This window comes from Pseudomassariella vexata, assembly GCF_002105095.1.
Source record: "Pseudomassariella vexata strain CBS 129021 chromosome Unknown BCR38scaffold_26, whole genome shotgun sequence".
Classification (NCBI taxonomy): Eukaryota; Fungi; Ascomycota; class Sordariomycetes; order Amphisphaeriales; family Pseudomassariaceae; genus Pseudomassariella; species Pseudomassariella vexata.
In genome coordinates this window covers 350,808-369,239 of record NW_024467981.1, presented here as the reverse complement: position 1 = coordinate 369,239, position 18,432 = coordinate 350,808, and the positions used below count along the sequence as shown (strand labels likewise).

The window sequence follows — 18,432 nt, the reverse complement described above, 5'->3', positions numbered from 1 at the left end:
GACTACTTCTCTTCTCGCTTGAAGATACTTACAAAGCTTAAAGCAAGCCAACTTCCAGCTACTTTAGCATATGGGTTTCATAACGAATCCAGGTATATGATTGTATTTGAACATGTATCAAGATTTGTTTTGAAATCAACTGACGTATAACTGCTGATGAAGGGGACTACTACCTACAGTAATTAGACGTCATATGCGACCTATGGTCCAAATTATTATAGCGTGATCATACAGGCTTTCCAACCGGCTATTTAATGAACCTACAAACTTTTTGAGGCCTTCAGGCCGATTGCAATGATTTAGCCCCACAAATATTACAGATTGATAGATTCAGGCAGAAATATGTATTTTATTTGATTTATTCGTTCGATCCTGTCTGCTCAATCGGGTAATATACGGGGCTTTGTTTCGTATGCCGTACGGTGGTACTTTCCCAGCTATTCCCTTGACAAAAAGGAACGTTATGTAGGAGTGAGCTGACTCACGGAGTCAACGAGTTTGGTAAGATGAGCCTGCTAGCCTTTCAACATATCCTGAACCACATGCATCAGCATCGGTGAGTGGAATGAACCATCATTCGTGAAGCAAATAAGATAATTCATGTTCTGACTTCTTTAACTTTTCATAGTCGTAGTCGGCGCATCAAAACTTGCGTTCGGGAATAGCTATAATAGCTGCCAACTAAGATAGAGTGGGGAAACAGTGGAACTATGCCATCGGAGATCATCGGAGATGGGAACCATCATGGCAGGCATATAAAGCTAGCTAATATCTGATGTGAAGGTCACTTTATTTCATTCACAAGTTGGCTTGTTCCACAATTTAAATTCGGTTGCTGCAAGATAACATGTCTCTCTCTAATGGCATTATCCGGTATGATAACGACGGTGTCGCCCGCTCCATCACCCGCCATGGAACTATCATCGACTTCCTCAAATTCAGCCCACAGCAGATTGAGGCCATGCTCCAGGAGTAACAGCAGTAAAGGACAGACGTATGTTGCGTGAATTGTATGGGGGGGGGGTTGAAGGCCGCCAAACCAGTTCAGCTCCTTAACACTTGAGGGCGCGAATGGCACAGGCTCAATGACTTCGAGGGGTGCCTAACAGAATTCCAGTCGCACACTGACTTCCCTGCCAACTCTTGTGATAAATGCATATTGTTTGAAGGGATGCCTCGCGCAACATGTATTACACCCTGAGCTAAATCCTAGCAATCTGTATGGGGCTAACATAGGGACCCTGTACTACAAATGGAGGAATAACATCGATGGCCACCGCAGACAATTTGTTAATTTATTGCATTGGCCCAGGCACACACCGCCTGGGCGCTAGTGTAGCGCTCGGCCATCTGTCTATAAATAGACCATCCATAACTACAGATTGCTAGGAGTTAGGCCCGTCACATCACCAATACAGCTCTCTTGCCTGTATTGCCCACACAATCGCATATGCCCCAAGTTTGTTTGCGGGGGAAGGTTTACGTCGGAACAAGTGATAGCTAGCTGTTTTGCAGATTTCCCTGATGGTCCTGGCTGGTTCATGTTCTGCACCCTTCTCAGCAATTACATGGAGTATTCAGGTGGTTACATGTTTCCCCGCTCATGGCATAAACGGCGCAAGGGATAAATATGATTTGCCTTCCTGCGATTGAGTCCGTGAACGAGTGAGGGCAAGTATTAAGAGCTATCGTGAGCGTCGTTGATTGCCCAAAGCCATAGGCAGGACTGGCTGGGAAAGAAGTGGAAGGCGAAGAGGATACTTCTACGAATGTGGCTGTGCTGGGGCTCGGTTAATATGAAGGAAAGTCATGTTGTAGTTTTACGTACTTTGTGTAACAATCCAATCATCAATCGGAGGCTGAGGTTGAATGGAGGATGCCGCGGTGATGGACAGACTGCAGCATTACATCATACATGCCAAGTTATTGACCGAGCATAAAATGCTCATCGCAACTGGTTATCTATCCATCTTACCTAGCCTGAATTGTGGGCCAGGTCTGGTTGTCACTCCCGAATAAGGCAGGTCCTTCTTCCCTGGTCCAATTGCAGAGGTGCAACTCTGAGATGCTGATGACCATGGCTTTGACAACCTTGGACACCAGCCCCTGAGACTTTCGCATATCCACTTCGTTGGAATTCCTTCATACCATTTAAATATCTCTATCGTCGACCAAAAGAGCCTTGAAGTACACAATGCCGTACCCTCTCCTTCGGTGGATGGCTTCTCCGCATCAATTCCAACAACTCCTCCTCTTGCCCCTCATTTTCTTTCTCCTACCCCTGTCATCGTCAACAGCAACCGCCAAAGCCGACTTGGATGTTCTCCAATTCGTCAACCCCCGCATTGGTAGTACGAACGGTGGCAATGTCTTCGCAGGAGCAACGCGCCCATATGCACTCGCCAAACCCGTCGCCGATGTCGATGGTCAGAATACCGGGGGCTTTGCGACGGACGGATCCAACATCACGGGCTTCTCGTCGGTGCATGACTCTGGCACCGGTGGTAATCCTAGCCTGGGCAACTTCCCTCTGTTCCCGCAACTCTGCCCTGGGAACGAGGTCAACGGCTGCAGTTTTCGCATCGGCGACCGAGCCACACGGTATGTTCCCGACACTGTTGTTGCGAGTCCAGGCCACTTTGGTGTTGAATTGGCATCGGGTATCAAGGTGGATATGACGAGCAGTGATCATGCGGCCTTGTATCTATTCAAATTTCCCACCTCGAATGAATCGTCGCTCGTGCTGCTCGATCTCACCGACCTGTGGCAAAGCCGACAGAACGGCACCGTCAGTGTTGATGCCTCCAGTGGTCAACTGGTTGGCAACGGCACCTTCTTGCCAAGTTTTGGGGCTGGATCCTATGTGATGCACTTTTGCGTCAGCTTCTTCGGCGGCGAAGTGCTCGACAATGGGGTGTGGGTCAACAATCGTGCAGGTACTGAGCCAAAAGAACTTTATGTCACCCGCGGCTTTAACCTTTTCTACCTCGAGGCTGGTGGGTGGGTGCGCTTTTCAAACCTGACCAATTCCACCCTGACGGCGCGCATGGGTATCTCTTTCATCAGCTCCGAACAAGCATGTGCTCGTGCCGAGGCGGAGATTCCTGACCCCATAGAGGATTTCGACCGCCTGGTAACCGAAGCCGGCGATGCGTGGCGCGACAAGCTGAGCGCAGTCTCTGTGAAGACCGGCGGAGCCAGCAAGGACCTTCAGATCAGCTTTTGGAGCGGCATCTATCGCACTATGATTTCTCCCCAGAATTACACGGGCGAGAATCCCATGTGGGACAGTGGAATCCCCTACTTCGACTCGTACTACTGCATCTGGGACTCTTTCCGGGTACAGCACCCACTTCTCACTATTGTTGACCCCATGGCTCAGGTGCAGATGATCAACAGTCTGCTGGACACGTACAAACACGAAGGGTGGCTGCCAGATTGTCATATGAGTCTGTGTAATGGCTGGACCCAAGGCGGTTCCAATGCAGACGTGGTCCTAGTTGATGCCTACGTCAAGAACTTGACGTCTAAAATTGATTGGAATCTGGCCTTAGAAGCTATCATCAAGGATGCCGAAGCTGAGCCTCTCGAGTGGTCATACCATGGTAGAGGCGGCTTGCAAAGTTGGAAGAGCCTGGATTACATTCCCTACCAGGACTATGATCCTCTTGGGTTCGGCACCAATTCGCGCAGCATCTCGCGCACTCTCGAATACTCATATAATGACTTCTGCCTCGCCACCCTGGCCCAAGGACTAGGACAGTCTGATCTCTACGGAAAGTACATCGAGCGAAGCACTAACTGGCAAAATCTCTGGAAAGAAGACCAGACTTCTATCATCAGAGGAAATGATTCGGGGTTTGCCGGGTTTTTCCAACCCAAGCACTTGAACGGCAGTTGGGGATATCAAAATCCCATTGCCTGTTCGGCTCTTGCTGACTTCTGCTCGCTGACCACGAACCCAAGTGAAACATTCGAAGCAAGCATCTGGCAATACCAGTTGTCAGTATTCTCTCCGCTATCCTAGTCTGAAACATTCATTAATAGATAGCAGCATCGTCCCACAACAAACAGCAAGCCTCATCAACCTCATGGGTGGTGACGAGGCTTTTATTTCTCGTCTAGACTTCTTCCACACCTCTGGCCTAGCCGACATCTCTAATGAGCCCGTCTTCTCCACCGTATACTTGTACCATTACGCTGGTCGTCCCGCCTTGTCCACTAAGCGGCTACACACATATATACCATCATCGTTCAATAACACGGATGGTGGTCTGCCAGGCAACGACGATTCTGGATCCATGGGCGCATTCGTAGTATTTGGCATGCTCGGATTGTTTCCAATTGCTGGACAGGACGTATACCTGATTAGCGCCCCTTTCTTTGAGGAGATCAGCGTAAAGAATAGCTTCTCGGGAAACACGGCTAAAGTCAGGACCGTCGGCTTTGACGCACAATACGAGAATATTTATATTCAAAATGTGACGGTTGATGGGAAGCCTTGGGCTAAGAACTGGATCAGCCATGAGTTTTTTACCCTTGGTCAAACCTTGGAGATTGTAGTCGGTGGTGAAGAATCGGAGTGGGGGACTAAGGTCGAAGATCGGCCACCTAGTTTCGGCGGGAAATAATAAAGCTAGAAGCGATAGGAAACCAAGGCAATACATAATCGCTCAGTTTATTCTATAGTATTAGTATTTCTATTTTTGTTTTAGTACTAAATTTGTCTCGAAAGGTATCCGGCCATAGTCTAGGTTAGAAATAAGGGGTTACGTAACTGCAGCTAAGATTATACGGCTAAGATTACCAGCTACATAGACTTAGCCGATGAGCCTTCTAGATATAATATAGCTCCAGTGCCTATCGATACATCTGCTCGGCCTCCTCGTAATTTCCAAGCATACTATTAATATTTCTAACATGAAATAGAAGATCTTACTTAGGCCCATCGTTTGTGAAGATAGACCAAGCCGTTACGACCAAGGAGCTCTTCATCTGGGCTACCGTGTATCCGGATAAGCTTTTATTCCTGTCTCCCATATGTGGCCTACTCAGCCTGTACACTGCATTCATCTACGTTATCATCTACCTCTTCTTCATCACCTTTACCTTCCTTTTCTCGTAGGTCTACTACTTCGGTGAGGGCATTGTCGGACTAAACTACATTGGTTCCGGTATCAGGATGATGGCCGGAATGTTCGTTTACGGAATGATCTCGGACATTATCAACCAACACCTCACCAAGAAGAACGTTGTCGAGCGACGAAAACAGGAATATCGTCTTCCTCTCACCATCTTCGGATCTCTTTCATCCCCGCCGACTTGTTCACCTACGGCTGGACAGCGCATTAACATGTTCATTGGGCGGTGCCACTGCTACGGACTCTTCTTGTCGGGTTCGGATTCACTATAGTCCTGTCGTCCATCGCCAAATACATGATCGACACCTTCACTATCTACGCCTCTTCTACCGTGTCCGCAATCACCGCCTCGCGTTCCATCTTCGCCGCGACATTCCCGCTCTTTTCCTGCACATGCACGACACTGTGGACTAGGGCTAGGGTAATAGTCTGCTCGGTTTCGGCGCCGTGGCGGGCTGCGGCATTCCACCGGTCTTCTGGTTTTACAGCGAAGGACTGCGCACGAATCTCCAGTTTCAGGCCAAGCGCTGGAGGTTAACGTGGTGTTGCATAACGAGATTAATACCCGCTATATGCGGCGCTATCGTGACAGTCTGCTGTCAAGGGCAGGGTGGGGTTGTTAGTTGTTAAGGCTGAGGATAGCTCTGTAGATGAAAACAAGATCGGGGGCGAGAATCAGGACGATAACAGTGTAGCCTTTACCGTGGAAGTATGGGGCATTTTATTGAGGGAAAAGCTGTCCTTGGGGTGTAGTGCTGGTTGTAACGAAACCTCTAATAGTCTAGCTGCGTAAACCACTAAAGAGTCTGTAAGGGTTTGTGCTAGTAAGTAAGTCCTGCTGCGGAGTCCTTTAGCAATAATATCGGGGTCTGACGTATGGAGTATAGTGCTTTGGGGTAACTGAAGTATTCGAGTAGGGTAACTGGGAATAGAGTCGTCAAGGCAGTTTGCCTCACCAATGGGTTAGATTGATGCTTAGATTGATCACTGAAGTAGACTGTCTATCTATGAAATGCCTGGGAGTCCTGTCCCTTATATATCCATTCCCTCCTTCACTGATAAATGGGGCCATTAGATCCTTCATGGATACACTTGGATTTGATGTTCCCGTTGAAGGAGCAAAAGGAGGGCACATATGCCTAACCTGTATGTATTGTAGCTAACTCTGGTCCTCTCTTCGAGGGTCTATGTATGGAAACAAAAGGGTTCTTATATAGTCAATGAATGGTAGACTTGCTGATTAATTCAGACAAGTTGTAGAAGCATATAGATAAGTAGGGAATGTTCTATCCTCGCCACATTTCTCGTAATAGAGGTATGTGGGGATGGTCGCCGTTCTAGGTGGCGATAGTGGCAAGTATAGGACCCACATGGCCCACAGGGCCCATATTGTCCAACTCACCCCCTCAACAAGGCGGTAGAACTGGTTTGTTGGAAACCGAAGTAAGTACATGTCCTAACTGTTTGGTAGTATAGGATTTGAATAGTGATATGTTCAATCTAACTGGGAATTGTCGTCTGAAACCTCCTGTGCTTGGATAAGCTCTTGTATATTTTTGAGATTGCATATCTGCACGAATAGGTCGTGTTTTTGCGGAGGTAGTGCTTTTGTAAGACCGTCGGCTGCCATGATAGCCGTTGGGGTCCAGGATACGTTAAGCCTTTTGGTCGTATATGCCTCGCGAAGCCAGTGGTTGTGTATATCGACGTGTTTAAGCTTTGTGGATAGGCGTGCTAGTTCTTCTGTAACTAGGCGAATGGTCTGAGTATTGTCGCATTCTATTACTAACTTCTCGTGAAGGTCGAGACCTATAGCTGCAAATAGTCGCTCCATAGCAAGGGCTTCTTTGGCGGTTTGTGATAAGGCTAATAACTCGGATTCTGTGGTATTGGTTGTAACTGTATCCTGTTTGCTTGCCCGCCAAGCAATGGGTCCTCCAAAGAGCTTCATTATAAAGGCTTGAGAGCTTTTGCGATCGTGGGGATCGTCTGCAAATGCTGCATCGCTGGATACTATGAAGCTTCGAGGGACGTTAGTTGTGTCGTCTCCTCCTAGCTCGAGGGCGTAGTATCTGGTAGATAGCAAATATGTAAGGCAGTCGTCGATAGCCTGGTGGTGCTCTGGAGAAGGGTTGCTATTGAACTGAGCGAGCTTTGAAGCAGCGAATGCGCAGTCCGTTCGAGTGGTTATAGCCGCATATAGTACGCTGCCTACCTTAGCTTGGTAGTCTCGTCGAGAGATAGGACTAGCCTGTCTAGTGTATCTAGAGAGGTCTCTATAAGGCGACAAAGGTACTTTGGGGATACGTTTCCGATCAAGGGAAACATCGTACTGGGTACATATTTTCTCGATATACGAGGTTTGAGAAAGCCAGATCTTTCGTTCGGTCCGATCCCTTATGATCTGAATGCCTAGGAACCAGCGAAGTTCTCCTAGGTCCTTTAGTCGGAAGCGGTTCATTAGCTGTTGAATGAAGTGGTTGGTTTGAGCTTCGTCCTGCTTGCGATATAGTAGGCAGATGTCGTCTACGTAGAAGAAGGCTAGAATCTTGCCGTTCGTAAGGATGCAGGGCTCTTCGGGGACCTGTTTAAGGCCTAACTCGGTCATGCCTGATGCTAGGTCGCGTTGCCATAGGAGAGGTGAACGACGGAGACCGTATAGGGCTCTTTTGAGCCGTAGACAGTAGCCTCGTTGCTTGAAACCGTCTGGGAAGTAGACGTAGACGACTTCATCGATTTTACTATGAGTAAAGGCGTTTACGGCATCCAATTGCCGCGTCTCGAGGTCAAATTTTGCAGCAATAGCCATTAGCATCCGGAAGGATCGTCCAGCTAGGGTCGATGCGTATGCGTTTAGGTCTGATCGTGGCTGGAGATCTCCTCTAACAACAAGGCGTGCTTTGTATCGATCGAGGTATCCGTGTTTATCGAATTTGTAGGTAAATACCCACATTAGGGGGATTATGAAATGGCTGGTAGCTTCTGATAGCGGTACCTTATCCCACGAGTCTTGGCTAATGGCGTTATATTCCGCTAAAGCAGCCTCTTTCCAGTTCGTCCAGAGAGCGTGTAACTGTGCTTCGGCCCAGTTCTTCGGAGGTGGAGGAAGGTTTCTCCGATGTTGCCTTTTGTGCTGGATTGCAGTAGTAAAGGCTGCGTTCAGTGGTGTATACTGGGGGCTAGAAGTGTGATATTTGCGGAGAGCTTTGGGGATAGCCTGAAAGACGTCCGCTGTATTGGCTTGATGGCGGTTTCGACGGCTTCTTGTAGTTGTATTCGGCAAAAGATTCGCATTTAGCTCTAATCGTATCTCGTTAAGCATACGGGAGCCTCGTCCAGTGGCTCGTGGCTGCTGGGCTAGCGGTATTATTGGAGAATCTGGCGATGGGTCTGGTGATGGGTCTGGTGTTGGCAGTTGTTCTGGTAGCAATCCTTTGTCGGCTATAAGCTCTGGAGGTACTGCCACGGTAATAGAGTCTTCGATTCGCTCTGATGGTTCTCGGTGGTCCACCCCCTCAGCGTTAGAGATGTCGTTAACTGCTTCGTCAACGCTGGACTCAGTTGTTCCATTGTATCCGAGCACGATTTGCAGGGCTGTATCATCATTACTAGCCTCAACTTCGATATGCTGGATCTCATCGTCGATTTCCCTAATCCGGAGAGGTGTGTAATGTTCCGATGGATCGTATACTCCTTGTTCATCGAAGGTTACATCTCGTATGGATATAACTTTGTTTCTGGTCGGGATCCAGACCTTATAGACAGTCTGGTTCTTGTACCCAACATGGTATCCGATATATGTCCGAGGCTCCATCTTCTTTAACTTATTCCTTCCGGCTCGATAGTCTTCGGTAAGGGGATAAGCCTTGCATCCCCATGCAACGAGGTGAGAGACTAGAGGGCGGTGGTCTTGAATCGGGAGATTATCTCGTTTGGCAAGCCATTCTGAGAGAACTTCGATAGGAGTTTTCCACTTTAGTCGTTTAAGTGGTGTCCGATTTGTTAGATATGTAGCTGTTTCAACAGCTTCTGGCCACAGGCTTGGCGGTAGCCGTGAGCTAACTATCATGGCACGCGCTTTGGTATTGATTATCCTCCCAGCTCGTTCGGCGACGCCTACCGGCTCCTTGGTATATGGTGGTGCTTGGTTATGCTGTATGCCGGTACGCAAGATCCATTCCTGAAAATGTTTGCCGAACGCTTTCTCGCCATCTGACGTAATTGTTTTCACGTCAATGTCATACCGTCTCTTAATGTAGGATACAAGGCTTGTAAGGGCAGGAAAGGCGTGCTTTTTCCGTCGAAGGGTATATGTAATCCGTACTCCGGTAACTAGGTCAGTGCCGATTAGAGCCCTAGTTCGTCCGTCGTAGGCTGTCTCGTATTCGAAGAGATCAATATCCATATGTTCCAGGGGTTTGAATCCTCGGTTTTTGGGATGTCGTGTAATGCGGCGTGTCCCTTTTGCGAGAGAGCAGTCTTCGCACTGGATCGTAGTTGGCGCCTTAATCTTTATGCCTGTAACTGCGTACACAAGCTTCTCTAGGCTTCTGGGGCCAAGATGGGCCATCCGTCTATGCCAGAGTGTAGCGTCACCGTCAAGGGGTTTTTGAGGTCGACGTGAATCGTTCCCATGGAGCTCCTGCTTCTGCTCAAACGGATTTGTGGGCCTTAGGTCGATACCCGGCATCCCTGGAGTATCTACTGTAGGTATAGATGCAGGCTCTAGTGGTATTGACACCCTCTCATCTTCGGAGAATTCAGATACCTGTTCGGAGTCGGATTCTGAAGGTTCAGTGGAAATTTCCACATCTGCTTCGTCGGTAGCAAAGGCGCTGCTATAGGTCGCGCGTTGGGAGGCTATAAATGGTTCCAGATCATCGTTGGCAGCGTTGTCGTTTGTTAAGGGAATGTATTCGAGAATCGGCTGGTTATACTTTTCTGTAAGGTAACAGAGGGTTTTCCGATGTCCTGCCCGAATGTAATACAAAGCTTCATGTTCCATATCGTAATAGATGCCGGCTTTCTTGAACAACCTAGCAGAGGCGAGGTTTGTATGCATGGCGGGGACGTAGGCGACGTTCTCGAGGGTAAATACCATAGACTTTCCTCCTGGTCGTCGTATTTGGATTTCGACGTCACCCCATAAGAGGATATCTAGAAGAATACCTCCACTGATGATTTTGTCTGTAGGGGACGCGCTTCTGATTTTCTTGAATCGGGAATGCTGGTTGCATATATGGATGCTGCTTCCAGTGTCGTAAAGGGTTGATCGTTTCAATGGATAGTCTACCTGGAGGCCTGTAGTAAAAGCAGAGACCTCGTGGATCGTATTGACAGTATTTAACTGCTTGGTGGGTGCGCTGGCGTTGTTGCCAGCGCCGTACCCTCAGGCCTTGCCTGGTATGGTATCGTTGCTCTCGTTATTGCTACTGCTGTTGGCTCTTTTGGCCGCTCGTAGCTGGATTTTCTCGATCAACTTTCTAACCTTCTCATCCTTCAGTTTTTCCTCTATCTCTCGCTGCTTGCCCGGGTTCGGGGACCATCCAGTGGGGCGAAGGCTCTCGATAAGGTAATAACAGGCGCTATACCGGTGGTGACTACCACATAGGCATGTACGTGACTTGTCGTTTGTAGAGGCTGCTGGTGGCTCTTTTCCGTCTAGGGTAGGAGTAGCTGCGTGAGCGCCTCTTGAGATGGTATGGTATGTGTTTCCGAAGGTTTTATTCCAACGGAGGTGGTTTGCAAAGGCATTGTAGATAGACTCGACTTCCATTTGCTTCGCTGGTGGGTTCTGGAGCTCCTTGTCGATGTCGTGCTTCCAGTTGCTTGCGAAGTCGCTTGCTACGGGGTATACCGCAGTAACGAAGGCGTAGTGAGCGTGGTACATTGATATGGAGGGTAGGCCAAGCTCCCTTGCTTCGAGGTAGGTCGTCCACCACTCAGAGAGCCAGCTCTGGATGTTCTTCCCTTGGGATAGAGGTTGGCATAGCTTCTGAAAGCGGCCATCGACCTCCATTTTGTACTGTTGGCTTCCTGGCTTAAAGTACTCCTTAATGGCTAACATCTTATCGCGAAGGGTTGGCTTGCTACGGAATAGGGCGTGGTGTCGATCCGCAACGTTGTTAAAGAGCCAAGCGTCGAACTTCTGGGCTTGGGCATCCTGAAGTTGATATTCAACAAGCTTCTCCTTGCGTATTTCGATTAGAAATCTATATTTGTTGAATTCCACGGCGTCGAGGTCGGAAATATCGGTTGCGCCGGCCTTGACCTTACTAACCGACGGGACCAGTGGCTTGGTTAGCAAGGGCACGACCTCGTATTCAGGGAGTTTCGGATCGATGTTGTTCCAAAGTAGAGGGGCTTCTGCTTTGGCTCTGAAATAGAAGGCCTCGTACTGGTAAGGTTCGTCCAGTTTCCCGGAAAGAGTGAGAGAAGCCATGTTGCTATGTAAAGATAATCGACGAGAATGTCTTGAAGGTTTTCCAGTGGCTTAGACGCACACCGGGCTCATAACACTTGGATTTGATGTTCCCGTTGAAGGAGCAAAAGGAGGGCACATATGCCTAACCTGTATGTATTGTAGCTAACTCTGGTCCTCTCTTCGAGGGTCTATGTATGGAAACAAAAGGGTTCTTATATAGTCAATGAATGGTAGACTTGCTGATTAATTCAGACAAGTTGTAGAAGCATATAGATAAGTAGGGAATGTTCTATCCTCGCCACATTTCTCGTAATAGAGGTATGTGGGGATGGTCGCCGTTCTAAGTGGCGATAGTGGCAAGTATAGGACCCACATGGCCCACAGGGCCCATATTGTCCAACTGATACTATTGGTCCTAACTGGTTGATTGATTGATTGATTGATTGAAATTTAACGTCTCATCACGTGAGACGTGCCGGGCGCAGTGCCGGCATGGTCTATGCTAGTCGAATCTATGTTACAGGGGTCGGATAACATATAACCACCACGCGAGGACACGAGAGAACAAAAAGAAAAACGTACTGCATGGAAGGAATCATAAACTTCAACCTCAATAACAATGAGCTCGAGGACTCAGTGGCCTCGCGGCTATCGAGGCGACCCCGGAGACTCACCGCTAAAGCTCGCGAAAATTTGGAAGACGTGGCTCGAGATATCGCAAAGGACGTGATCCACGAAGCCACCAAGAAGTTCACTCGACTTGCAAAAGAGCTACAACAAAAGGACGCCGACAGACAAAAGACTCTCGAGGCATACAAGGCTAAAATAGAATCCCTCGAACAGGAGCTGAAAAGGATGCGCGAGGACCGTGGGCAACCAGACTGCCGCACCTCACAACTCGCACAATCTCGACATGCCACTCGAACAACCCAGGACACAACTGCTAGAAAGCCTCTCGGAACCCAATTAGAGGTCGACCCGACAGTACAATCAACACCAGCCCGTACATACGCAGCGGTTGCAAGGCAACTGAGTAGCACGCCGGCCCACAGCCTAAATGTCACCGCGACGCCACCAAAGAAACTGCCCACGAAAGACCTACGGATTTTCGCCCGGATGCATGAAGATAATCATTTTCGCAGGGAGAGAGCCTACGATATATGCGCTTTTCTCCGTGAAAAGCTGCCAGGAAATGCCCGCACTGCACTAAAGGGAGTCGACCACGTCCGAACAGGACTAGCCCTCTGCCCATCCTCAGTAGAAGGCGCTAAGATCCTGCTAAATAACAGAGAACAGATAGCCACCCTACTGCAAGCCCATAGCGTCGAGCAGAGAGATACCTGGGTTCGAGCATATATCCCCAATGTCCCGTACACTCGTCACTGCCTGATTACCGATGCGGAATTGGAAATCACAAACGGGGAGCTAGAGGAGGAAATCCGACTTGCCACGAAACGGCGCCCGGAAAAGGCCTATTTTTCCAAAAAGGACGAGATGGAAAGACTAGGCACGGTAACGGCCTGGTTCAAGGTAGACGCGGCAAAGCAGATACCGCTCCGCACTAGGCTTCTAGGAGCCAACGTATATATCAATCTACGTCTCCCCAAGGAGAAGAAATCAATTGAATGCCACCGCTGCGGTGGCTTCCACAATGCACGCACATGCACCCGGAAGAGAAGGTGCATGAAGTGCAGCTCCGCAACTCACACAACCGACGAGCACCGGGCCCCTTGCGGAGGCACGGAAGGCCTCAACGGATGTGACTGCCCCCTCAAATGCCCAACTTGCAACGGCCCGCACGCGGCTCACGACCCTGCCTGCCCCGCCAGACCCAAAGTGATCCATGGTACGCTCCAGAGAAGGGATCAAGCGCAGCTCCGCGCTATTCGAGCGGAAGGAGAAAGAGCCTGGAAAGCGGCATCCAGCCTCTCGCATCTCCAAGCCAACAGCGAAAACAACGACTGCATCATAGCAAATGCCTAATAGAACCACGCAGCAAATACCCAAAAAGTTACAGATCATGCAAGCCAACGTAGGCAGGAAGGCGAGTGCACACGAGACGGCACTTAACCTAGCCTACGAAGGCCATATCGACATTATACTGATACAGGAGCCTTTCGTCCGATCACAGGAAAGAAGACTCACCCGAACTCACCCAGCCTACGAGACCTTTGCACCAATAGATGACTGGATTGAAAGCAGACCGAGGGTGATAACCTACATACGCAAAGGGACTGGACTTAGAGGGGAGCAATGCCGACCACTATCTGCCCCATCTACAGACCTACTATTCCTTCAGGTCCTATGTGACCGCCACTACCTACTAACAATCATTACCATATACAACGCACCCCAAGCAGCTTCCCAAGGCGGCAAGGCCATTCAAGATATCCTAGGCCAGTACCACCTTGCTCCGCCAAACCGATATATACTAGCAGGGGACTTCAACCTACATCATCCGAACTGGCAACCAACGACGACGTACACCTCCCCAAAGGCCCAGGACTTGGTCGACTGGGCAGAATCTTTCGATCTCATACTTACATCGCCAATCGGTGAACCGACACATAGGGCAGGTAACGTCCTAGACCTTTCCTGGGCTTCAGCCTCGTTGCCAGGAGTCTCTACAAGCATCGAAACCTCCCTTAACACAACCTCGGACCACGAAACCTTGCTTACCTGGGTTCCACTCCCAGCGCTGGACAAGTCCAAGCCGACCTTAGGCAAATTTCGGCTGGATACGATGGACGAAGAGCTTTTTCTCAGCACCCTACAACGGAACATACAACCAATAAGAGGGACAGTGAGAACGGCAGACGACGCCGAGTCACTGGACCGCGTAGCGCAACAACTGACAAACGCCCTCATCGAAAGCCTTACAGCCTCCACAAAACGATCCAAAGGACTCCGACAAGGACGTGCATACTGGAACGAAGAATGCAAGCGAAAACATCAAGAATTTACTAACAAAAAGAGGGACACAAGAAGGCTTCAAGCTCTAGGGATAACCCGCTCAGAACACCTGGAGGAAATTGAAGCGCTACGGCAAGACTTCGTCCGGAAACTTCACAAGGCGAAGGACAAATATTGGAAAGATAGAATCGCTGCAGCCTCGACCAGTAAAGAAATTTTTGAAACGGCGGGCTGGCATAAAAGTACGGGAAACTTTTATACCCCGCCATTACGCGACCCCGAAAACTCGGACCGATTCATCTCCAAGCCAGACGAAAAGCGAGAATTATTCGCCCGCGTACTCCTCCGAAACACGGACAAGGCCGGCGATATACCCAGCGAGCTGCGAGCACCGGGACCCGATCCGAAGCTCCCTTTCCCCCGTGTCACCGCAAAGGAAGTCCAAAGGGCTATCCTCCAGGCCGGCAACACCAGTCCCGGATCCGATGGCATTACAACTGCAGCCCTAACAACTGCTTGGCCAGTTATCAAAGAAGTAGTCGTTGCGCTCTTCCGAGCCTGCGTCGAAGTTGGATGGCATCCTACATGTTTCAAAGAGGCAACGCTCGTTATTCTGGCCAAGCCAGGCAAAAAGGATAAAACGGCAGTACGCTCATATCGACCTATTGCCCTCCTATCCGTACTTGGGAAAGGCCTTGAAAGACTTATTGCAAAACGCCTCTCCTGGGTCGCAGTAAAGCACCGAGTCCTGCATAGCCAACAATTCGGAGCGCTCCCACAACGATCGTGTAGCGATCTGATTTCAGCTGTAATTCATGATATAGAAACCGCTTGGCAACAAGGAAAGTTTACCTCTATGCTGACGATGGACATCAGAGGTGCATTCGACTCCGTCCTACCAGGCAGACTGGCACAGCGCCTCCACCGACAAGGCTGGCCGGAAAACCTGGTACGCTGGGTTTATAGCTTTGCCACGCACCGAAAGGGGAGAATACGGCTAGACGGGGAAACCGGAGACACCTTTGACCTCGAATGTGGACTTCCGCAAGGATCGCCCGTCTCGCCGATCCTCCTCCTTCTATATATCGAGCCCCTATTTAAGCTGGGCACCTGCAGACCTGCACGCAAGCGCTCGCGATTCGGCTACGTGGACGACATAGCTATACTGTCAAGCTCTAGTTCCCTAGAAGAAAATTGCACTATACTGGCCGAAGAGTGGAAAGCAGCACTCGACTGGAGCATGTCTGAGGGTATCACGTTCGACCCCGACAAGACGGAGCTAATACACTTCACAAGAAGAGGGAGAGATGCAAACCCACCCATTACCACTACGCAACAGAATGGAACGATCCACACTGTTAACCCATCAAAATCGGTGCTGCACTCAGGTGGTTAGGCGTCTACTTCGATAGAAAGCTTAGCTTTAAGGCCCATGTCAAATTCGTCTCAGCTAAAGCTCTACAGGTTGCTAACGGACTCCGGTTGTTAGGAAACACAATCAGAGGGGCCCCAACACGACTACTCCGTCAAGCTGTAATCGCGTGCGTGCTCCCCGTGCAATTCTACGCCTCGGAAGCATGGTGGCCGTCTGCCAGACAGAACAAGAATGGACGCATTATCTCAAACCGGGTCCAATCCCTAGCTGACCAAATGGATCGAACGCAGAATACCGCAATGAGAGCCATGCTTCCTGTATACAGGACCACGCCAATACCGATCCTGCAACGGGAAGCGGCACTACCGCCAGCAGAAATCGCACTCGACGCAAAACTCTATGCGGCTTCTGTTAGATTACACAAACTGGATAGCCGCCATCCCTTACGCAGGAGGCTCAGACATCCTACGGGCCCCGATTCGAGGTTAAGGCGTATGGCGAGCCTAACCCCAGATACTGCAGAATATATAGATCCTCTGCAAATACCGCCCTGGGAGCAGGCTGGCGAATGGTCCATCACCCTCGCCAAGATCGGTTATATCCCAGGACAGTCAAAGGAGGAGGCTGCCCGCTCGTTTCTACAAAGGATAAACGAGTTTTCAAAGCGCGATATAATAATCTATACAGACGGCTCGCTGGCTACCCATAGCGACAGGACCTTAGCTGGAGCAGGCTGGGCTGGTTATCAGGCCGGTAAAAGACTACTCTGCGGGTCCGAACTACTGGGCTCTCAGATAGAGGTATACGATGCGGAAGCCCACGCAGCACTACGGGGGCTTCAGGAGGCTGTAAAGCTTCCGTCCAACAGCATGGCAGATAACGTCCACATCTGCCTCGATAATCTCGCGGTTGCGGGTAGGCTCATCTGTCCAAGTCCCGGAAGCAGTCAAGCAAAATTCACCGCCTTCCAAGAGCTGTCCAAAACCTGGTCACAGAGAGAGCGAAAACCCTGGACATCCCCGGGACAAGTGTATATCTGGTGGTGCCCAGGACACGTAGGCATCCCCGGAAACGAAGAAGCAGATGTCCAGGCCAAAGCGGCCTGTGAGCAACCACCCAAGACACAACACCCGGCCTCATTCGCACATATAAAGAGAATCGCGAGATCCTACACTTGGAAGAGTTTCAACGATCGATGGGCCACTACCTGCCCTCAACAGTATCGAGATCTAGGGATCGCTATCCACCCGCGACCCCCCGAACTTGGCCTGCCCCGGCAACACCTAGGCAGATTACTCGCAGCGAGGTCGCACCACGGGGATTTCGTGACCTACCACGAGAGACTCCAGCATCGCGACGCACTGCTCAACTGCGGGTGTGGAAAGACAAAGACACCAGTCCACTTCTACTTTTGCAAGCGCGGCCGCAAGGCCACGCCCGGTCATCTAAAAGCGCATATGGCCAAGAATAGTATAGATTCCCTCCTAGGCACGGCCAAGGGAGCTCGTTTGTTTTGTCAATGGGCAGAGGAGACCAATTTCTTTACTGAGATCTGCCCATCGCACTGAACAGGAATGTTAGATGAAGACAGTCCCCTGTAACATAGATTCGACTAGCATAGACCATGCCGGCACTGCGCCCGGCACGTCTCACGTGATGAGACGTTAAATTTCAATCAATCAATCAATCTGTGTGACTCACTGGTGGTATTCTAGGAAAAGTACTTAAGCTCCGAGTGAGGACAATCTATTAGTTGATTAATGCGACGTAAAAGGTGCTGTCTAGCGGATATAGAAATCTTTCACCTTTATGCAGAGGTACCGGGACATAAAAGGCAGCGGTGAAGGAAATGCTCAAAGCAGAATTTATAGGATCTACTTGTACGCCTGTTAGGCTATGTTAAACCAAAAGTTGGTAATAATACGCTTGGGTCTACCGCTAGGTAGTTACTAGGATAGCTGCCTAAAAAGGAAGTGATTTTCCTTACCGATAGGTTGTGAGTACCCGACTTAAATAGCATCATAGTACCTATCTGTCAACTATGAAGTTATCACTTGTGGAAATAGACTACGATACAGCATAGTGTTAGATATTCACGTATCTTGCAGTATGACCGTGATATGACGGTTATATGAAAAGAATAATTTGGTGGTTATGGTTAGGTCACCGTTTTTTCCATGCTCGATTCCCTCTATCTGTTCTGTTGGCTGTGTGCATTGCCTTTAAGTAATCTGAAGGGTCCAGCCTTACTAGGCTACCTCTATCCCGCCTTTATCCTGAAGCACAAAGCGCTGTTATTCTAAGCATAAAGCGCCTTTCAACCTTAGGAATCACTATGGTGCTCAATCCCACATTTAATATCAAACAACAGTCTAGACAAAGCTAGAACTAACGATATGGTGCTTCTATGCTCCAATACCATGTGACCCGTCGTTTTTGACACATAGAGTTGCTAGTGGAATGCGTGCGTTTGAAGAGCTGCTTAGGGGAACGTTCGCCTTTGAGCCTCCCGATATGGCAACAGCTAGTATATTTATAGATTCTAGACATTTACTTCGGTATGCTATGCTAGCGTGTAA

At 49.4% G+C, this 18,432-nt stretch overlaps 2 protein-coding genes across 2 annotated transcripts; both read left to right on the top strand.

Moving 5' to 3' along the window:
* Nucleotides 1-2,218: 2,218 nt before the first annotated feature.
* Nucleotides 2,219-4,631, top strand: BCR38DRAFT_356636 (family 92 glycosyl hydrolase; the record flags this gene model as incomplete). Its single annotated transcript, XM_040857034.1, has 2 exons — nucleotides 2,219-4,002; nucleotides 4,055-4,631. The coding sequence occupies 2 exons, from the start codon at nucleotides 2,219-2,221 to the stop codon at nucleotides 4,629-4,631; spliced, it is 2,361 nt and encodes a 786-aa protein (XP_040709774.1).
* A 712-nt stretch (nucleotides 4,632-5,343) lies between these two features.
* BCR38DRAFT_452253 (uncharacterized protein) lies at nucleotides 5,344-5,959 on the top strand. Its single transcript, XM_040861512.1, has one exon. The coding sequence runs from the start codon at nucleotides 5,437-5,439 to the stop codon at nucleotides 5,677-5,679; it is 243 nt and encodes an 80-aa protein (XP_040709773.1). The 5' UTR covers nucleotides 5,344-5,436; the 3' UTR covers nucleotides 5,680-5,959.
* The last annotated feature ends 12,473 nt before the right edge of the window (nucleotides 5,960-18,432 follow it).

Excerpts from the sequence above, each read along its gene's own strand:
- BCR38DRAFT_452253 (XM_040861512.1), top strand. The coding sequence starts at position 5,437 with ATGATCGACACCTTCACTATCTACGCCTCTTCTACCGTGTCCGCAATC.